The 17,273-nt window shown below is 46.3% G+C and overlaps 1 protein-coding gene across 1 annotated transcript in view; it reads right to left on the bottom strand.

Moving 5' to 3' along the window:
- Window positions 1–14,052, bottom strand: part of DPYS (dihydropyrimidinase) — a 481,134-nt gene extending 467,082 nt beyond the window's left edge. Inside the window, exon 1 of the mRNA XM_085605116.1 lies at window positions 13,492–14,052. Coding sequence (XP_085461242.1) covers window positions 13,492–13,749 — 258 coding nt within the window. The 5' untranslated portion in view covers window positions 13,750–14,052. The remainder of the gene's footprint in view (window positions 1–13,491) is intronic.
- Between the last annotated feature and the right edge of the window lie 3,221 nt (window positions 14,053–17,273).

The following is a 17,273-nucleotide window of genomic DNA, read 5'->3' as shown; positions in this document are numbered from 1 at the left end:
GTTATGCTCAGCCTCAGTTTCAACAGCCTCCGCAGTTTCACAGGTTGTATCAAAAACCTGAGCCATATATTCCGCGACCTTTGTTAGGACCTAATCAATGTGCCTATTGTAGAAAAGAAGGTCATTTTAAGAATAATTGTCCAGTTTTATTGCAGCGCAGTGGAGCACTATCTGCTCCACGAGATCGTGGTGGCCTCCAGTCAGTAAATAGAGGTAGAGGTCGAGGTGTGTTGACTCAAGAACAGCGTGCCCTGCCTCTTCCCAATTCCATGAATTACTTTGATCAGCAAAATGTTAGGTCTACACAGTACCACAATGAAGACCATTATATTGAAAGCGAGAATGGAAGTCTTCATGCTAACTAGGACAGCCTTGGACAAAGTAAGGGAGTTGTGTCGGTTCCAGTAGATCAGAATGGACCTTATGTTAATGTCACTACAATGGGTGTTTTAGAGCCATTTCTTCTAGATACTGGTGTGATGAGAAGTTCTATCATTCATTCAAAACTCCCTGGGGCACCTTTGTCTGGCTTAACAAATGTATCTGTAGGATTTTCTGGCGCCCCTGTTCGTAATCCGGTTTCTTGCCCTTTGCCTATTTCAATTGGCCCTTATATTTAGAAGCTCCACTTCTTTTGACAAATGGTTGCGGTGAGAATCTGTTGGGTTTGGACTTATTGAAAAGAATACATGCTACAATATATTGTTCTCCTTCTGGTGTACATCTTACAGAAACTGATTTCTCCCATGTATTTGTCCAAAGATCAGTTTCCACCTGAATTACTTTCTCTTCCGGCAACGCTTTGGGCCACGGGTCCGAATGATGTGGGCTGTCTTGAAATTCCACCTTATGTTGTCACTCTCAAGCCTAATGTTGAATTACCGCGTATTCCGCAGTATAGAATTTCCACTGAAGGTGAAAAGCGCTTTTGGAAATCATCCATGATTTGATTCAGAAGGGTGTGGTTGAAGAAACGAGAGGAAACGTATGCAATAGTCCTATTCTTCCTGTTCTTAAATGGACTGATCCTTCTCAGCCAACTGTATATCGTTTCGTAATTGATCTTCGGGAGATAAACAAAATTGTTGTACCACAATTTCCTGTCGTCCCAGATATCACTGCTTTGTTGACAATGATACCTTCCACAGCGACTTGGTTTTCCGTTATCGATCTAAAGAATGCCTTCTTTAGTATTCCCATTGCAGAAGAGAGTAGGGATATTTTTGGCTTCTCTCTTGGAGGCCGAAGGTTCTGGTTCAAACACAAACCTCAGGGCTATTGTGAAAGTCCCTCTATGTACAGTCAAGCCTTAAAATGTCATCTTGATACTTTTCATTTGCCGCCTGGTGCTGCTCTTATACAATACATGGATGATTTGTTAATCGCTGCTGATTCAGAAGATATTTGCAAAAATGTGACTGTTGCATTGTTACGCCATTTGTGTAGTCTGAATCATAAGGTTTCACCTTCCAAACTACAATATGTTCGTCGAGAAGTTACCTACTTGGGTCATCTCCTATCAAAGGAGGGACGACGATTAAGCCCAGAACGAATTCAGGCGATTGCGCAAATGTCTGTGCCATCTACACAAAGGGAGGTACGTGCCTTTCTAGGTATTACTTCCTATTGTAGGCAGTGGATCCCTAACTTCTCCCTGGTGGCCAAACCTCTGTTGGCACTCACTTTGAAAGATACACCTCACCCCCTTCCTTGGACTGACGAGTGCCAAAGGAGTTTTACTGATTTACGTACTGCTCTGTGTTCCGCTCCTGTATTAGGTACTCCTGATTACAATAAGCCTTTTACGCTCTATGTCCATGAGAGAGAGGGTTGTGCGTTGTCAGTTTTAACACAGCAATTTGGAGACAAACAGCGGCCATGTGCCTCTTTTTCGGCTACGCTAGATCCCGTAGCTAAAGCATTGCCTAGTTGTCTCAAAGCGACAGCAGCAGCAGCAATTTCTATTTGACAGTCTGCTGGAATGGTGTTAGATAATACTCTCATTGTCATGGTGCCACATGCAATGGAAACTTTACTAAACAGAATGAAAACGCAGCATCTTACAAGTGCTCGTTTAACTGGATACGAGCTGACGCTTTTGGCTAGTCACGTACACATCAAACGATGTAATACCCTAAATCCAGCTACTCTGTTGCCCCTTCCAGAGGAGAAAGGTGTTGAGGAGCAACATGATTGTTTCCTCCGTACTGAGGAAGAGACAAAAGGAAGAATTGACTTGAAAGATACGCCGCTAGAGAATCCGGATGGAATTCTATGGGTGGATGGTTCTTGTTTTAAAATGACTAATGGAGATACAGTTTCAGCCTATGCTGTTACTACTTTACATACAATTGTGGAAACAGCACGTATCAGATACAACTCAGCTCAAGTAGCAGAACTGATAGCTTTAACGAGAGCATGTGTGTTGTCAAAAGGAAAAAGAGTGAACGTGTACACCGACAGTCAATACGCCTTTGGTGTAGCGTTCAATTTTGGGCGTCTTTGGAAAGAGAGGGGATTCCTTACTTCACATGGCACTAAAATACAACATGGTCAGTTGGTGACTGATCTTCTTGAGTCACTTGCTTTGCCCACCCAAATAGCAATTGTGAAGTGTAGTGCGCACAAAAAGATTACCGATGATGTTGGCCGAGGAAATGCATTTGCAGATGAAGTAGCGAAAAAGACAGCGAGAGACGCTACACGTCGAATGTATGTGGCGGGTCCTGCGAATTGGATCAGAGAAAAAGGAATGTATGAGGATACAGTAGAAAGTGTAAAGTCGATTCAGAAAGAGGCTACAGAGAAAGAATTGAGTAAGTGGAAAGAAAGTACGGGAATGTTAGATGAGATGGGTTGTTGGGTGGAATTATCTGAACACCAACGTTGGCTATTACCAGATGCCTATGTACTCCCAGTGGTTACTATGGCGCATGGTCCAGCCCACTTAAGTGCGAAAGGTATATGCAAACTTCTGGCTCCAGTGTGGCAAAATGAAGGAATCTCAAAATGCGCAGACAATGTAGTGAAACATTGTATTGTTTGTTTGATGTACAACCCAGGAAAGGGAACCCCAACTCCAGCGGGTCACTTTGCTCCTCCGACATATCCATTTGAGGTGTTGCAGATCGATTACATTCACATGGAACGATGCAACAATCTCAAATATGTTCTGGTGGTAGTATGCACCTTTTCTAGGTGGATAGAAGCATACCCTCTAAAAGACAATACAGCCTTATCCACAGCCAAAATTCTACTAAAAGAATTTTTCCCCAGGTTTGGTTTGCCGCGCATTGTCTGGAGTGACAATGGGAGCGAATTTGTAGGCCAAGTCATGCAAAAAGTTTGTGCGGGTCTTGGTATCAAGCAAAAGTTCCATGCGGCAAACCATCCACAGTCAGCGGGTTTAGTGGAATGCTACAACGGAACTTTGAAGCTCAAATTGGCGAAAGTGCAGGCTAGTACAGGACTTAATTGGCCCGATGCTTTACCACTGGCTCTCCTGTCCACCAGAACTGCTATGCACTCTCGTTTGGGACTTAGCCCTTACGAAGTGGTCTTTGGGCGCCCAGCTAACATATGGGGAGTCCCTAGCCCTAAGAAATACTCAGACTTACCATATCCAATGTTGATTGACTACTTGCATGAACTTACAACTAAATTGCGTGTTCTCCATCAACAGGTTCAAAGTGCTTTACCGGAGGCTTCCACAGACCCAGGTCATTCCATCCGACCAGGTGACTGGGTGAGTATAAAGAATTTCCAAAGGACGAAAAATTTGGAGCCCAGGTGGAGGGAGCCTCGTTTGGTACTTTTGGTGACGAGAACAGCAGTCAAAGTCGAAGGAAAGAAAAATTGGATTCACGGCGTGCATTGTAAGAAAGTGCCTTTGCCTCTACCCTTCGATCAATGGGTGCGTAGAGGCATTGGTGACTCTGAGAGTGAGAAGGTTCCACGATTCGTACCTTTTAGCGATGCACGCCTAAATGGAACATTGTCTGAGAAAGAGGACGACGACATTCTTCAGGAAGCGATAGCACCACATAGTCGCTTGAATACGACAAATCCGCGAACATTGTTCCGAGACCAAACTGTACCTGATAAAGAACACTATAATCTAAGACCTAGACCAAAGAACACTTAAGATTTTTCTCTCTCCTATGTAGTATTCTATCCCGGTTGCAGGGTCACGGTAGGAGTCTTGGTTGTGACCTGAGTAGTGGCAATAGGCCTGCAGGACTTGCAGTGTCATAGGACGGCAGATAATCATAATTAAGTGATTGAGGAAGATTGCCGTGAGCATCCATTTAGAAAGATGGAAACTACACTAGGCAAAAGAGAGAGAAAGGATGAAATGAAAAGAGAATCCTGTAGATTAATGTATAGTCGTTTTAGTATAACCTTATGTATTATTATATTATTGTGTATCCTTTTGGCGTTTATAGGTTGGATTATTTATGCTCTGCAGCAAAAAGTTGTCTCTCCTTCTACCTCTTCGTCTTCTTCTACTGTCTCTCCACATCTATTCCATACCCTTCCTCAACATGAACTCATTAGAAGAACTGAATATTATAACAATTCCTTTGTCCAATTATTACATCAACACCAATTAGTGATCAATACAACTGACTGTTGGGTGTGTGGACTTATGCCACATACCACAGAAAAAGGAATGCCATATTTAGTTCTTCCGTTTTCTTATGAAGGTTCTGCTTGGGCTTATTTTGTTATCTTCTCCAATGCCTATCAAAGCAAATTCAGACGATCCGTTAGTTCATATATTGGTGGTCCAGATTTTAGTCATAGTTCATTGATAAAGGGAATGGTAGCTATGGCTAAAATCATGGAAAATAGTAAGATTTCCGTTGACGAAAGGAAAGCGTACACAAACTGGAACGTCACCCATTATGTCACTAGCCTTAGTGATAAGGTTAAACAAAGAAAATTTCCACCGATTTGGACTATTCCTCATCAGGGAAATTTCTGTCTACAAATAAATGGTCGGTCCTCTGACACTATACAAAGAACCAACTGTTCCCACACATACGTCTACTCCTCTCAGAACTCGCCGCCTCTAGTGCCATCTCAAGGCACGTATTTTATCTGCCACAATAGGGCTTACGCATGGTTGCCAACGGGTTTTTCTGGTACCTGTTATATAGCTTTCCTTCTTCCCCCTACATACACCGCTTCTGCAAATTATCATCAAAACAGATATGGCAGAGGAATTATTGATTCTAAAGACACAGCAGGACAAGAGGGAGGAGATTTCCTCAAAGGATTTCTTCCTTTTTGGGGTCCAATGGCCAACAGCAGAAATATAAGGCAACTGGTTTGTGTCGTAGAAACAACAATAGACATCACTGTAGGAGCCTTAAGTAATATCACGGCAGAACTACAGGCGGATCGTCTTATGACCTTACAAAACCGAGTTGCCTTAGATTTTGTTCTCGTGGATCGTGGTGGAGTATGCAAATTGATCGGGTCAAGTTGCTGTATTTTCATACCTGATGACGCTCCGACAGTATACCAAGCTATCTCTAAGTTACATATAATCTCTGAGTCGATTCATCAGGACGAAGGAGATTGGTCATTATTGGAGTGGTTTTGGGGACTACTGTCCAAATGGGGTTGGAAGGCATTGACATTCCTTGGAGTAGTCTTGACCGTCATTTTCTCTTATTGCCTTTGTATGCACTGTGATCCCGCCATCTGCGACCTTTGTGCTACTATGTGCATCCCTCAACCCAAATCACAAACAACAGAGAACATAAGAATGATGCTACAGCAACAGCTTGATGACCTCATGGACATCTACATTGACTCAGATTAACGTGAGTCTATGTATCTTGCCTGAGTTCTGGCAAAAGGAGGGTCTGAGAAAATTCGATTTTCGATCGTGATCGAATCGACCCGCCATTTTGTGCTTCGCCGCCATTTTGTGTTGCCCTCACTCAGGCAGCACGGCGAACAAAGTCTATTCTGCTTTTCCTGCAGCTTCGTGTCGAAATAAGCCTTTTGCCTCTATTTACAAAACTGGTGTTAGGACTGGCCGAGTACACTAATCCCTGTCTGGTTTTCCTAATCCCCGTCTCAACTATCTGTTGGTTCACACTATTCTCTTCTGACTTAATCTTATCGTCTGGCCTTCGCTGTCCTCTGCTAGCATTCTCTCGTTTCACAACTGTCCTCCAAAACAAACAAATGTATCTCGCCACCTGCAAGTTGGTTGCAGATCTGTTAATGAATTAGTTCGAGGGAGGGGTGACAAACACAGTCGGAGAAGAGGTTTCTTCGAGTCATCTGATACTTTGTTTTCAAACCTTTTCTATTGGTTCTGTTCTGTTTTCCAACTTTTCTTATTGGCTCTTTCTTGTATGTCTTGGGTGTGTATTTGGTTAATGTATATTTCACATATGTACTATATAAGATTGTGCGCCACGGAGTGAAGTGGCAGTCTCCTGAGAACCTACCTCGTGTACTTCTGGGATAACTGTACTAGCTGCAGCTAATAAATCCGATCTTCTAATGCCTAACAGAGTGTCCCGTGTCTCTGTGTAGCTGAGCAGGAGAACCCCGGAGATTAAGGCGTACCCTGCGCTGCCAGGCCCAAAAGGTTCTGGTTCTTCAAAGTTGGTAGAAATATCTCTATTGGATTCAGTAGTGTATTGCCATGTCAAGCTCCTTTTGTGCTCTGACAATTCAACAGCAAAATATCACCTGTAAAAGTACATGGCACATCTTGAGTGCCCTGTTAAAAACCAATATAACTGTATAACAACACGAGGTAAAGTGAAAGCAAATGAAACTACAGTCAAGAGGAAACTTACCTGTCTAGAGAAGGAAGGGTGTTGTACTTTAATTTTTCTTGTTAAATAACTATTGCTTTAAGAATAGAATGACTCTCCTCGTGTGCATTCCAATAGTATCGTGATTTGTCTGGATGTTCCATTTACGGAGGAAGCACCACGTTCGAGAGGCTTTGGCTCAGGAATAAAAAAAACCTATCAAAAACTACTACTTCTGGATGCCTGTTAACTACCATGGTACATTCATAGATGTAGACTAGAATCAGCAAAAGGGAGGTTGTGAACTCCAGTGGCCTCACATAGAAACAGATACAGAAAACTGATGGTGGGGTCACAAATGAGAAATACAGATTTCACCCGCTACTCTCATGTCCTTTTGTGACATGGCAAACACATTGGGAACACATGCATGCAATCTACATCAACTCAGGTGGGCTCTGAACAAGCTCACTATTTAGGAAGGTGAAAGGATGGATTACAACTTTTCAGTGCATCATGCATCCAGTCCCTGCTGTTTCTTTCTGGACTCAGTCCAGCAAATAACCAATGTAAGTGGTTTTCCTAGAATGCATATGGGACGGTGGAATCGTTATGAGCTAAACACTCTTTTTTCCTGCTAGGTCTGAACCGCATGTGATGATAAGCGACAATGATGTGAGCTCAGGGGGCAGGAGGAAGTCTTCCAAGAAACCTAGAAGCCTAACTCAAGGCATCAGAGCACTTACAGGATGACCTTTCCATAGCTCTCCAGTGTGTCATTTTGACCCTCTGCTGTTTCAGAGCCACTAGCTCTCAGCAGCACCTGTTCTGTCTCCTCCACAGCACATTGCCCAATGATTGCTGCATGCTTGTGCTGATTAGAACTGCTCTGTAGCCGGATGTGAGCGGCTGCAGGCTGCCCCCTACCCCTGGTTTACGTCTAAAACTCCTACTACTCGCAAGGTTAGTGGACAGAAACAGAGGGTCAACAGGAGACTACCTCTTATTCCATGGCCTCTGCGTCCACTGGAGGGTGGACTCTGAAGTTGGGCCAACAGATGGGGGCAACTAGTGCCTACATATGATAGTAATAACTAAAGGATAGGCGATTACCAGGTGGGTAACTCAGACCTGTGCTGTAGAAGCTTGGCTTCCCCCTCATTGGCATGAAATATAAATTAGACCATATTCTTCTATGGGAACATTTTCAGAGTCCTGAGGCAGACAAGGGTTACTGAGCTTGTAATGTGACAACAGGGGCCTTGTACCACTCGTACTCTGGGCCTTAATCATACTATTAGGGCCAGGCCTGGGGACCAAGTACACCTCTCTACCACTTGACCCTCAGAAATGCGAAATTCAGTAGTCCACGGATTACCCAGGGAAGTGGTGTGGGGTAAGAAACTAAGAACACACAAAAAAACAACCAATACAAGTTAATAATTCAGTATCTAGCCAGTGTTTAGGTTTTGTAAAATAGTAAGTACTTTACTAAGTCACCCAACATGGAATATGCTGCATTATATTCCAGAACACAGAAAAGTATTCAGAGTATTCTGCAAAAACATTACATGTTTACTGGTGACACGGCCCAGGCTATTCGAAGCAGGACTCTCTTAAACCTCTTGAAGATACAAGCTGCGCAACAACCACACCAGTCGATATTTTTATCTGGTAGTTGGGGATCAGGAACTCTGTGAATTTTGGGAAGGGCACTTAGCACTTGTGATTACTGCCTCCCTATCGATATGGGTATTGTTCCCCCACTTCAGTGTTCTCCTGGTTTGCACAGACCAAAGTTATCCACTTGATTATCCAGAGCACACACATGTCTTTTGGTTGTCAGTGGGGGGTGGGAGGCCCTTCGGTAGTGAGCAGTGCAAGATCCATGGAGGAAGGAGAGCCGTATGTGTGCCTGGCCCAGCTGATGTGTGTGTGCGCTAATGGCTTCTGTAGCAGTGGTGCTGTGAATCAGGAAAGTGGCAGCATTGCCAGCAACAGTCGAGGAGGCTGCAGTGGAGGCAAGCTGCTGGCAGGTCATACACATTGGAATCTTCCTTGGCCCAATCATACAAAACCCACCCCTCAAACAAACTAGGTGTAAAGTCCTGGTAGCGGCAGCTTGGACTCAAGACGTGGTGCAGGCTTTTTCATAGATGTGAGATCCGCTCTGGCACTCTGGTACTTCCTTCAGGTAGACTGCCTGTAGCATTCCAGCTTCTTGTAGCGCCTGGATGCCTCTTAGTGCTTGACATCACAAAACACTTGGGTAGAGATGAGTTCCCTGTTAGCCTCCAATCATAGGGGCATGCACTTGAGTTGACGCTGTCTGAACACTTTGGGATTCCTGGGTCTCACCCTCACAGAACCATGTGGGACCCTCCTGGCTTCCGAGGAGGACATGTTCAGCTCATGCACATGAGGCTCCTTCACAGCTCCTCACCTTTTGAGCAGGGACCTGTGGAACAAAGGACACCTCCGATGCCCCTCCTGAGCAGTTGATTGCCCGCTCCCTTGAAGCAGCGTCCATGCAGCCTCTCCTATCAATCTTCTTCAATTGCCAATGTTGCTGAACCCGAATCCCGCAAGGGGAGTTGGTGGTAAATACCATATCCCTGGAGCACTGGGAGTTGTCAGTCACTGCAGGTGTGGTGACCCATTTCTAATAGAGTAAACAGGACACACTGCCTGGAAGTTTCTGTCCCAGCTTTATACCAAAGTATCAAACAGTACTTGTGTATTTCATGTCAGTCTTGAGATCAGTGCTGGGCAGGTGGACACCTGTTTATTGCATTCAGACTGATCCAGCCATGGTCTTCGTTGCAAGATGCTAGTAGGAATGTGGAGTGGAGTCTCCTGACAGCATAGCATTGAAACAACACAACAAAACGGTGACTGTTCCACTAAACTACCTGTAGACCTCTAGGGTTAGCCCTTCACGAGAACAATGGGCCAGAAAAGGTGTGGGGAAGCTCCTTGAGCTTCAAAGGGGGCCTGTGTCTCTTCCACACCCAACACTCTCACTCACTATACGTGACCCCTGCATTGTCCTGGAGAAGCCCTGCAAGATGCTCCATCATAGGTACCACTTGGATGTTGGAATTACAAAATGGAAGTCATTGTGTCTATGGACTCATTTATTAGACACGGTCCACACACATACTCTCAATCTACAACTGCTGCAGATGCTCAAGGACACCCATATCCTACATGGATTGTTGAGAGACACGGTTGTAGGGGACTGGCAGACCAATTGAGGGAGGTGCAGGGGCCAGTAGGCGAGCCTCCCAGGCAGGAACAGGTGAAACGCCTGCTTTGCCAAGGAGACATTAACCTCTGCTACCACGGTCAGTTCTCTACTCCTGGAGAGCTGAAAGCATTCATGCTCGGAAACGAGGGCGCACATGGCGTGCTCCACTGGACCACAGGGCTCCACACCTTCATCAGCACATTGGGAACAAAACATGAATCTGTGCAGTATTTGGCACCATGTGGGACCTGCATATATTCATCAGTGCCTGTTTGTTTCTGGAAAACTTTTAAAGATCTGCTTGCCCCACCCACACGAAAGCTATCCAGCCCTGATCACAAGAACAAAAAAAGCTGCAGCGACATACACTCTACAATCGTTTATTTGAGTGGAGAAATTGAGAGAGAGATTTAAAATAAAGTGCAACCGTTCCTTCTGCAGTAGCTGTTACCAGCACAACATATAATAAATGGTGAAATGTAGCAAAGACTCTTTAACTGCGTGTGAGGGGGTTGACTCTATTGGGAATCTTGCATTGAGGATGACGAATGACATGCACTTCTTAAAAAGTTGGGGCATAGCGAAAATTGTGAAGGTAGGCGATATGTGAAGTTAAACCTCATGTTTTTTTCTGAATATTCGAAATATAAATACAAATTGGCATCCTGGTCGAAGAGGAGACACAGGGATCTTGATAGTTTTCGGGCATTCGTCCCTTGCTGACAAATTGAATTATGAAAGAAATAAAATGTTTGCCACCAACTAAAATATTAAAGACCCTTCACTTCAACAAATGTTTTCATGGCATTGTGGGCATAACTAGAGGTGTCCGATTGACCAAATTAGACCCTGGAATGCCCTGTCACCAGGTTCTGTTTCAGAAAGCAAACTGGCTTTAACCCAGTAGTGTCCACAGCAGAACATTGGCTTGAGGCCTCGATTGGACCCCAGCCCATTAGGAGGCCAGTGTTGGAAGCCCTGTAAGGCCATTCTCACTGTAAGTTTGATGGAGGTCCTGGGCATGAGCTGGAAACTGCAGGAAAGTGCGGTAAGTCATGACTGTCCGCCTCGCGGGTTAAGTGCACTGAATATTGTAAGCACCCACAGCAAGAGGTGGTGATAATGGGGCACCTACATGGCACCGCGGGGCAAGGAGCTCATTCTTTCATTGACTGCGGGTAGTGTTATATTTGGACCTGGCTAGCAGAGATGTACTAGGTGTGTATCAATGGACAGCGGCATAGGAGAGGGCAAGGAAAAGGTGAGAGGCATAGTGGGGTTCATGGAGGAGAGAGAGGGAGGAAAACGTGACCTCGTTCCATGCGTGACACTCTCAACAAAGTCCTGGCTTTCCAGCCAACTAAAGAGTGCATGCTGAGATTCAGAAGCCTGTATTTACAACAAGCGAAGCAGAACTACAACTTCCAGAATGCAAAGAGCGGACGAAATAATCAGACCTGCCTGAAGGTGTCCCGTGCGGCACCGAACCACGTGACAGCGATACAGAGAGATGTGCAGGGAAGCCAGAGGGTACTGAGAAGGAACCAATGGAGAAGTGAAAGTAATCTAGAGATAAGAGGGGCACGGGAGAGGGACGGAGCACAGCGGAGGAGAAAGATGGGGAAAGGCATATTAATAACCACACGTGAAACATATTAGTCTGCACACATGAAACATAAAACCTGAAAGGCTATATCCGAAACGGCATAAAATAACCGTGGGAGACGAGGCTAGCGCGCAAAAACATTGGCTGTCACCGACCTGCAGCTGCCTCCGCCAGCCACTGATTCCGGTCTAGCCCCAGTTAAAAGTTGTATATGATAGACTTATTGTGTAATTAACCGAGGCTCGTGTGTCGCGAATGCAGTTTTTGTGATTAGGTAGACGTGTGTTACACTTCACACTAACCATTAAAAGTGCTTTGGCATAAAGTTGTGAGAATCCGTGCATCCCCCAGCTCAGGAAACAGAAAGCGCTGACAGAGGCGCCTGGCGTGTCTAACCTGCAGCGCCGCTGTTCCTGAATGCCAGGGCTTTTATTCCTATCTCGCCTGACTTTATTACAGTGTGTTACGAGGCAGGACCATTAGGTAAGCCTGGCACAGCAGAAAATGGGACTTGGCACTAGACTCATCAAATCCTGGACAGTATGGTTGGACTGCTTTGCTCGTAAAAACGTTTTGTTGTTGTTTTTTTAATATAGCGCTTCATTTCGTATTCCTTCCGTTACTAAGCATGGAAAATACCATATGTCGCTATCATCCAAATCATGGCACTCGATTTAAAAAAAACTCACAAGAATGGATGGCAGAGTTTGTTGTGCTGAAATTCGAACTCATGACCTCCTAAGACCACGGGCGCATTTACTTAACAAGAATTGGCAAAGTCTAGACGGCTCTCATTTTATACTAGAAGGGCCGCCCTCCAGTATAAAATAATATGCGAGACTACGCTTAACACTTTTCACATACTGTCAGGGCCGGACTGGGGAACCACAAGCAGCCCTGGGAAAAATGTCCAGAGCAGCCCAGCTCCTTGCGCTACCTCGTCCAATCCATCCCTTTACATGCATCCATCGATCCAACCGCCCGTCCCTCCCTCCATCCATCCATCTATCCATCTATCCATTCATCCATCAGTTCCTCCGACCATCCATACGTCCATCCATCCATCCATTCATCCGTCCGTCCGTCCATACGTCCAATCATCTATCCGTCCGTCCGTCCCTCCATCTCTCTCCTCCTCTTCTCTCCTCTCCTCTCCTCTCCTCTCCTCCTGCTCCACCTCTCCCTCCCCATCTCTCCTCCCCCTCCCCCCGCCTGCTGCAGGTACCCCCGAGGAGCTGGAAGAGACAGAGGCACCAGGGACAGTCTCCGAGGGCTCCGGCCGGGTCCACCTGTGAAATGTCCTGCCCATTGGACATGTGCTGTACCGTTCAGCAGACAAGCAATGAGAGAGAGAAAGAAACGCAAACATCTCTTCTTCTTATGCCTGATTAAAGGAGGCGTGATTTTGTTTGGTGCCGAGCCATGTCTACTGATGTTCGTGAGGAGGCTTTGCATCAACAATCACAAGCGGTAGAGTGGGAACGCTATGCGGGGGCACATCTCAACACAAAGTAGTGTTGAGAGCGATCTCTGTTACTTTACTTTACAGGGTCGTTTCCGATGCAAATAAAGATTTGTGAACTATTTATCAACACTGCTTCGGTTTGTGTGACTTTGAACTGGGGCAATGTGTTGATCAATGTGTCACCACATTTGAAAGCAGCAAGCATAGAATGCACCCAGCCATCATGCGGTTTGTCGTTTTATGGAAATCAAACGAGGCCTATGGTGTTAAATAGCAACCAATAACAAAACAACACAATGTGTCCACAATGTTCATACAAAACAGGATGAGGGGTGATGAGAGAGGGCGCGAGCGAGGCTCCGAGGCACGCGTCCATGTTTACCTTGGTTCCTAGGTAGAAGTCATCCACGGATTGGGTGCCCATGAACTCCAGCTGGAAGTGTGTGTGCGTGTCGATTCCTCCCGGCATCACCAGCATGCCAGTGGCGTCAATCACCCTCACCCCCTCGGGTGTGCCAGGCAGCAGGCTGGCTCCGACCTCCTTCACCAGGCCTCCCTCAATGTAGACATCCGCAAACTGCGAGCTGTCATCGTTCACGACTCTCCCGCCTCGAATTAAAATCCTGTCCTGGGCAGCCATTGCTGGCCCTCCTGTGGCCTCTGGTTGGTGCAGAGGGAGAGTCTCGGAAGACCCACTCGCAAGCCCAGGATGCACTTGTTCTTGGGAAGCAGGGTAGACAAATAACAGAATCACAGGTTATACTATCTTTCTTTTGGTTCCAGTTCACTAAATTGTCACTCTGCAAAGAAAGGAAGTTTGTGGCGGGCTAGCAGGTTCATAATAACGGAGAGTGTCCCGGTCCAGCTGGTGCAGCTCCCCTATCTATGGCAGAGGTGGCCGTCCCTGGACCTTGCTCCTGCGCTTCACCAAGAATGTTTGTGTGATACACTTACGGCGCGGCCCTCTTTAATGATTAGCAAGAGACGCACACGCCAGGTGCGTCATGCCATGTGCTCCCCTCGCTCACGCTACAGACCACGCCGTGTTCACAGCCTTGAATAGAGCAGGGACTCTCCGAATAGCTGCCGTTCCTCTCGCCACATAAATCAAAATAAAAGATGGCTCGCTGACGAGGCAACATTCATTTCCCAGCAGCCCTGTGCATGCTTCACGAGCACTAGCGCAGCAGACGTTTTGTCAGTCTATCTAGTTTTGATGGGACAGTAAAGTACTCGTAGCATATGTTTGAGATTGCCCTGCTAGTGACCCCATTCCTGACTTTCCCACCTAAGAGTAAGATTACCAAATGACTCCATGGCATCAGGGGCACGAGTTTCCAGTCTGGGCTGTCCATTGCTGACCGACAGCTTCATGGGATTTGTATTTCTTGTTCACGTCAACTATAACAAGGGGACGAACAGCACACCTAAAAACAATGACTTCAAAAGGATAGCCAAGGACAGGCTCATGAATCTGGCCCTGGGGACACAGAGACATCTGGTAACTTACCCAAGGGCCTCTGTGTTTTTCAAACTCACGCAGTGTGCTATCACAGGTGACAGGTTTAGCTACCCATCAATCACCCAGGATTTATAAAGCGCGGCTAATCACCCAATAGGGTATCCAGGCATCGGCCTTTTGGCTAAGATCAACTGTAGTATCAGTTCATATCATTTTGAAACCACTATTAAGTGTTAGTGTAGGAGAGTAGGGTCTGCTATCCTATGGTCACCCCAAATTTTTGCTTTTTGCTTCACTGGTTTTTGACATATTGAGGCTGTGGGCCTGCCAATCAGACCCCCAGCCTGCTGTTCTCTCTACTAAATTAAAACTATGCACCCTAGGTGCATAACCAATTGGAAGTGGATCACCCTGTCAGCCCCTGTACCAGTGTACACTAGATACCCAGGGCATTGGTGTACCCAAGGCCTGCCAGGGGCTGAAGCATGTATTATGCCACCCCAGGCTTGGCCTAAAAATTTGACACAACTGGCTGATCACTCAGCTGGGGTAAGTTGGTGTAATCACCTCTTACTTAGGTGTAGTATACCTATACCTAACCTTAAATGGGACACCTGGTAACCTATAAGTCACTCCTATGGCAGGCCTTAACAATCCTGAAGGCAGAGTGCTTGGTTCCATGTGAGATGGTGCTCTGGCATGAGCTGAGCCTGTCTGCAGTGGTCGGAACAACTTCCTTCTACTGTTACCAGATATCGTCATACCATATACTCTTAAGTGCATTATGAACCTCGCGGTTAAATGCTATCTTTGGTTTGGCTTTATCAAAACACGTCGAGTAAGGTGTCATACGAATTGGAATACTAACCCCTCGCCAATTCTGGCGACGGGGTTAGCATTCCACCCTTCTAGAGGGACACGACATGTACAGTACCTGAAACCCGGGTAAAATCAGACATAGCCTCAGCTCCACAAAATGGATGCTGCCACCACAGACACAAGTCTGCCCTCCTGCTGCTGGGAGTCCTTCCAGCTTGGGAGGTGTGGACAAAGGGTTTCCTGCCAGGGGAGGTGCATGCACCACCCCAGACAGGATTTTGTGTATTGGTCAGGTAGGGCTTGAAAGAAACCAGACATGCCTGTGGCTCACAAGGAGTCTCGGTGCATATGCCAGTTCAAACCGGTCCTGGGGCACACCAGTCCCGGGCCTGGGGCGAGCTGGACAAAGGATTGGGGGTGTAACCACCCCCCTTCCTGGTCCCACCCATAGGGAGGGACCTAGCAGGTAGTCCGGCCCCTAGAATCCGCTTAAAGGTAGGAGCTGTGTCCTAAGACTTCAGACATCCTGGAATCAACTTGAAACTAAGAAGAAGACGGGAACTTCGACATTCTGCTGCACTGAAGACTGAAGGAAATCTCCCCTGTGGTCAGGGAGTGACCACCTTGCTAACGCAAGCACCATCCAGCAAATCAACGTCTGCTTTGCCGCCGCCTCCCGCCGGAGCCCGAGCCCAGAGACTGACAAGACCTGGACCTCCAGACCTCTCACCGCCCGATCCACAGTCCCTGAAAAGAGGAGACCCGTGGAGGCACCGAGACACGTGGAGCCAGCCATCTTGAAACGACCACGACAAGCTGACAAGTGCAACAACCGAGGCTCCCTCCAAGTTGTGCTTTGGGATCAGAGAAGCCCAACCCTCGAGCAGCATCTGCACCAAAGGTGAGCCCTCCAGCATCTCCACGATCTGTCTTCAGGCTCCACGGAACAGATAGAAGAAACCCGACGCACTTCGAGGCCTATGCACCCGCTTCCTGTGGGTGAGGTAAAGCTGGCACTCCTGTGCCCAAGTGTAGTATTACATCTCTAGTGCCTGTGTTCCAAATCTTGAGTTCCTAGTCCATCCGGAAGATCCTTTTTGCAGTAACTTTGTACTTTTTACGCACCCATTGAAACCTATGGGAGCACGCGTGTGACTATTTGCTCTGCACACGCCACCCGTGGACCTCCTGGTCACTAACTGAAGTTAGCTCCTTGTAGGCCCAGCGATTCTAGAGGCCCTAGGCCTTTTCCCTTTTCTGTTCGTGGTACTTATACCACTATTTTAGTATATGGTTCGAGCGGCCACCAGGGCCTATCCATATAAAGTGCAACTTCTGTGTATTCTACTGTAATCTTGTTTGACGATTTGTGCTCCTGTGCTCATAAAGAGACTAGGGGTTACTTTGAGAAATAAATACACATATATTTTGAATATATATCTGTGTGGTGTCCTTTCATTGGTATAAAAGGGGGTTGCATTTGGTAAAACAGCTGGCTTAACACGCTTCACGAGTTTAGCCTCAAAGACTGCTTAGCCTATGCTACCACTAGGGCAGCTAGTCCGAAAAGGTTGACTTACAACCACACCCTAAGGGTTGCTTGGCATGGTACAAGGTGATCACTTTAACTAGTGAGCATCATATACCAGGCCAACTTCTCACATTGGTGGCAGCGGTGGGATTTGAGCTTGCTGTGTTTTACCATTGTAATCTCTTGGTTACCAATTGAAAGATCACATAGGTACCTGTAGGTACATATAAAACAAGATTAGATATACATAAGTTCTACTGAACTTAGTTGTTGTAGAGCAAAGGGAGTAGCACACCATGACTACAACTACTAGATAGGTTTAGTAGGTAAACCCAAGTGTAGGTAGATTGCA

The sequence above is a fragment of the Triturus cristatus genome, chromosome 5_1 (genome assembly GCF_964204655.1).
Source record: "Triturus cristatus chromosome 5_1, aTriCri1.1, whole genome shotgun sequence".
Taxonomy (NCBI): Eukaryota; Metazoa; Chordata; class Amphibia; order Caudata; family Salamandridae; genus Triturus; species Triturus cristatus.
Note: the sequence above shows the minus strand (reverse complement) of the source record. Positions and strands in the feature narration are given on the sequence as shown.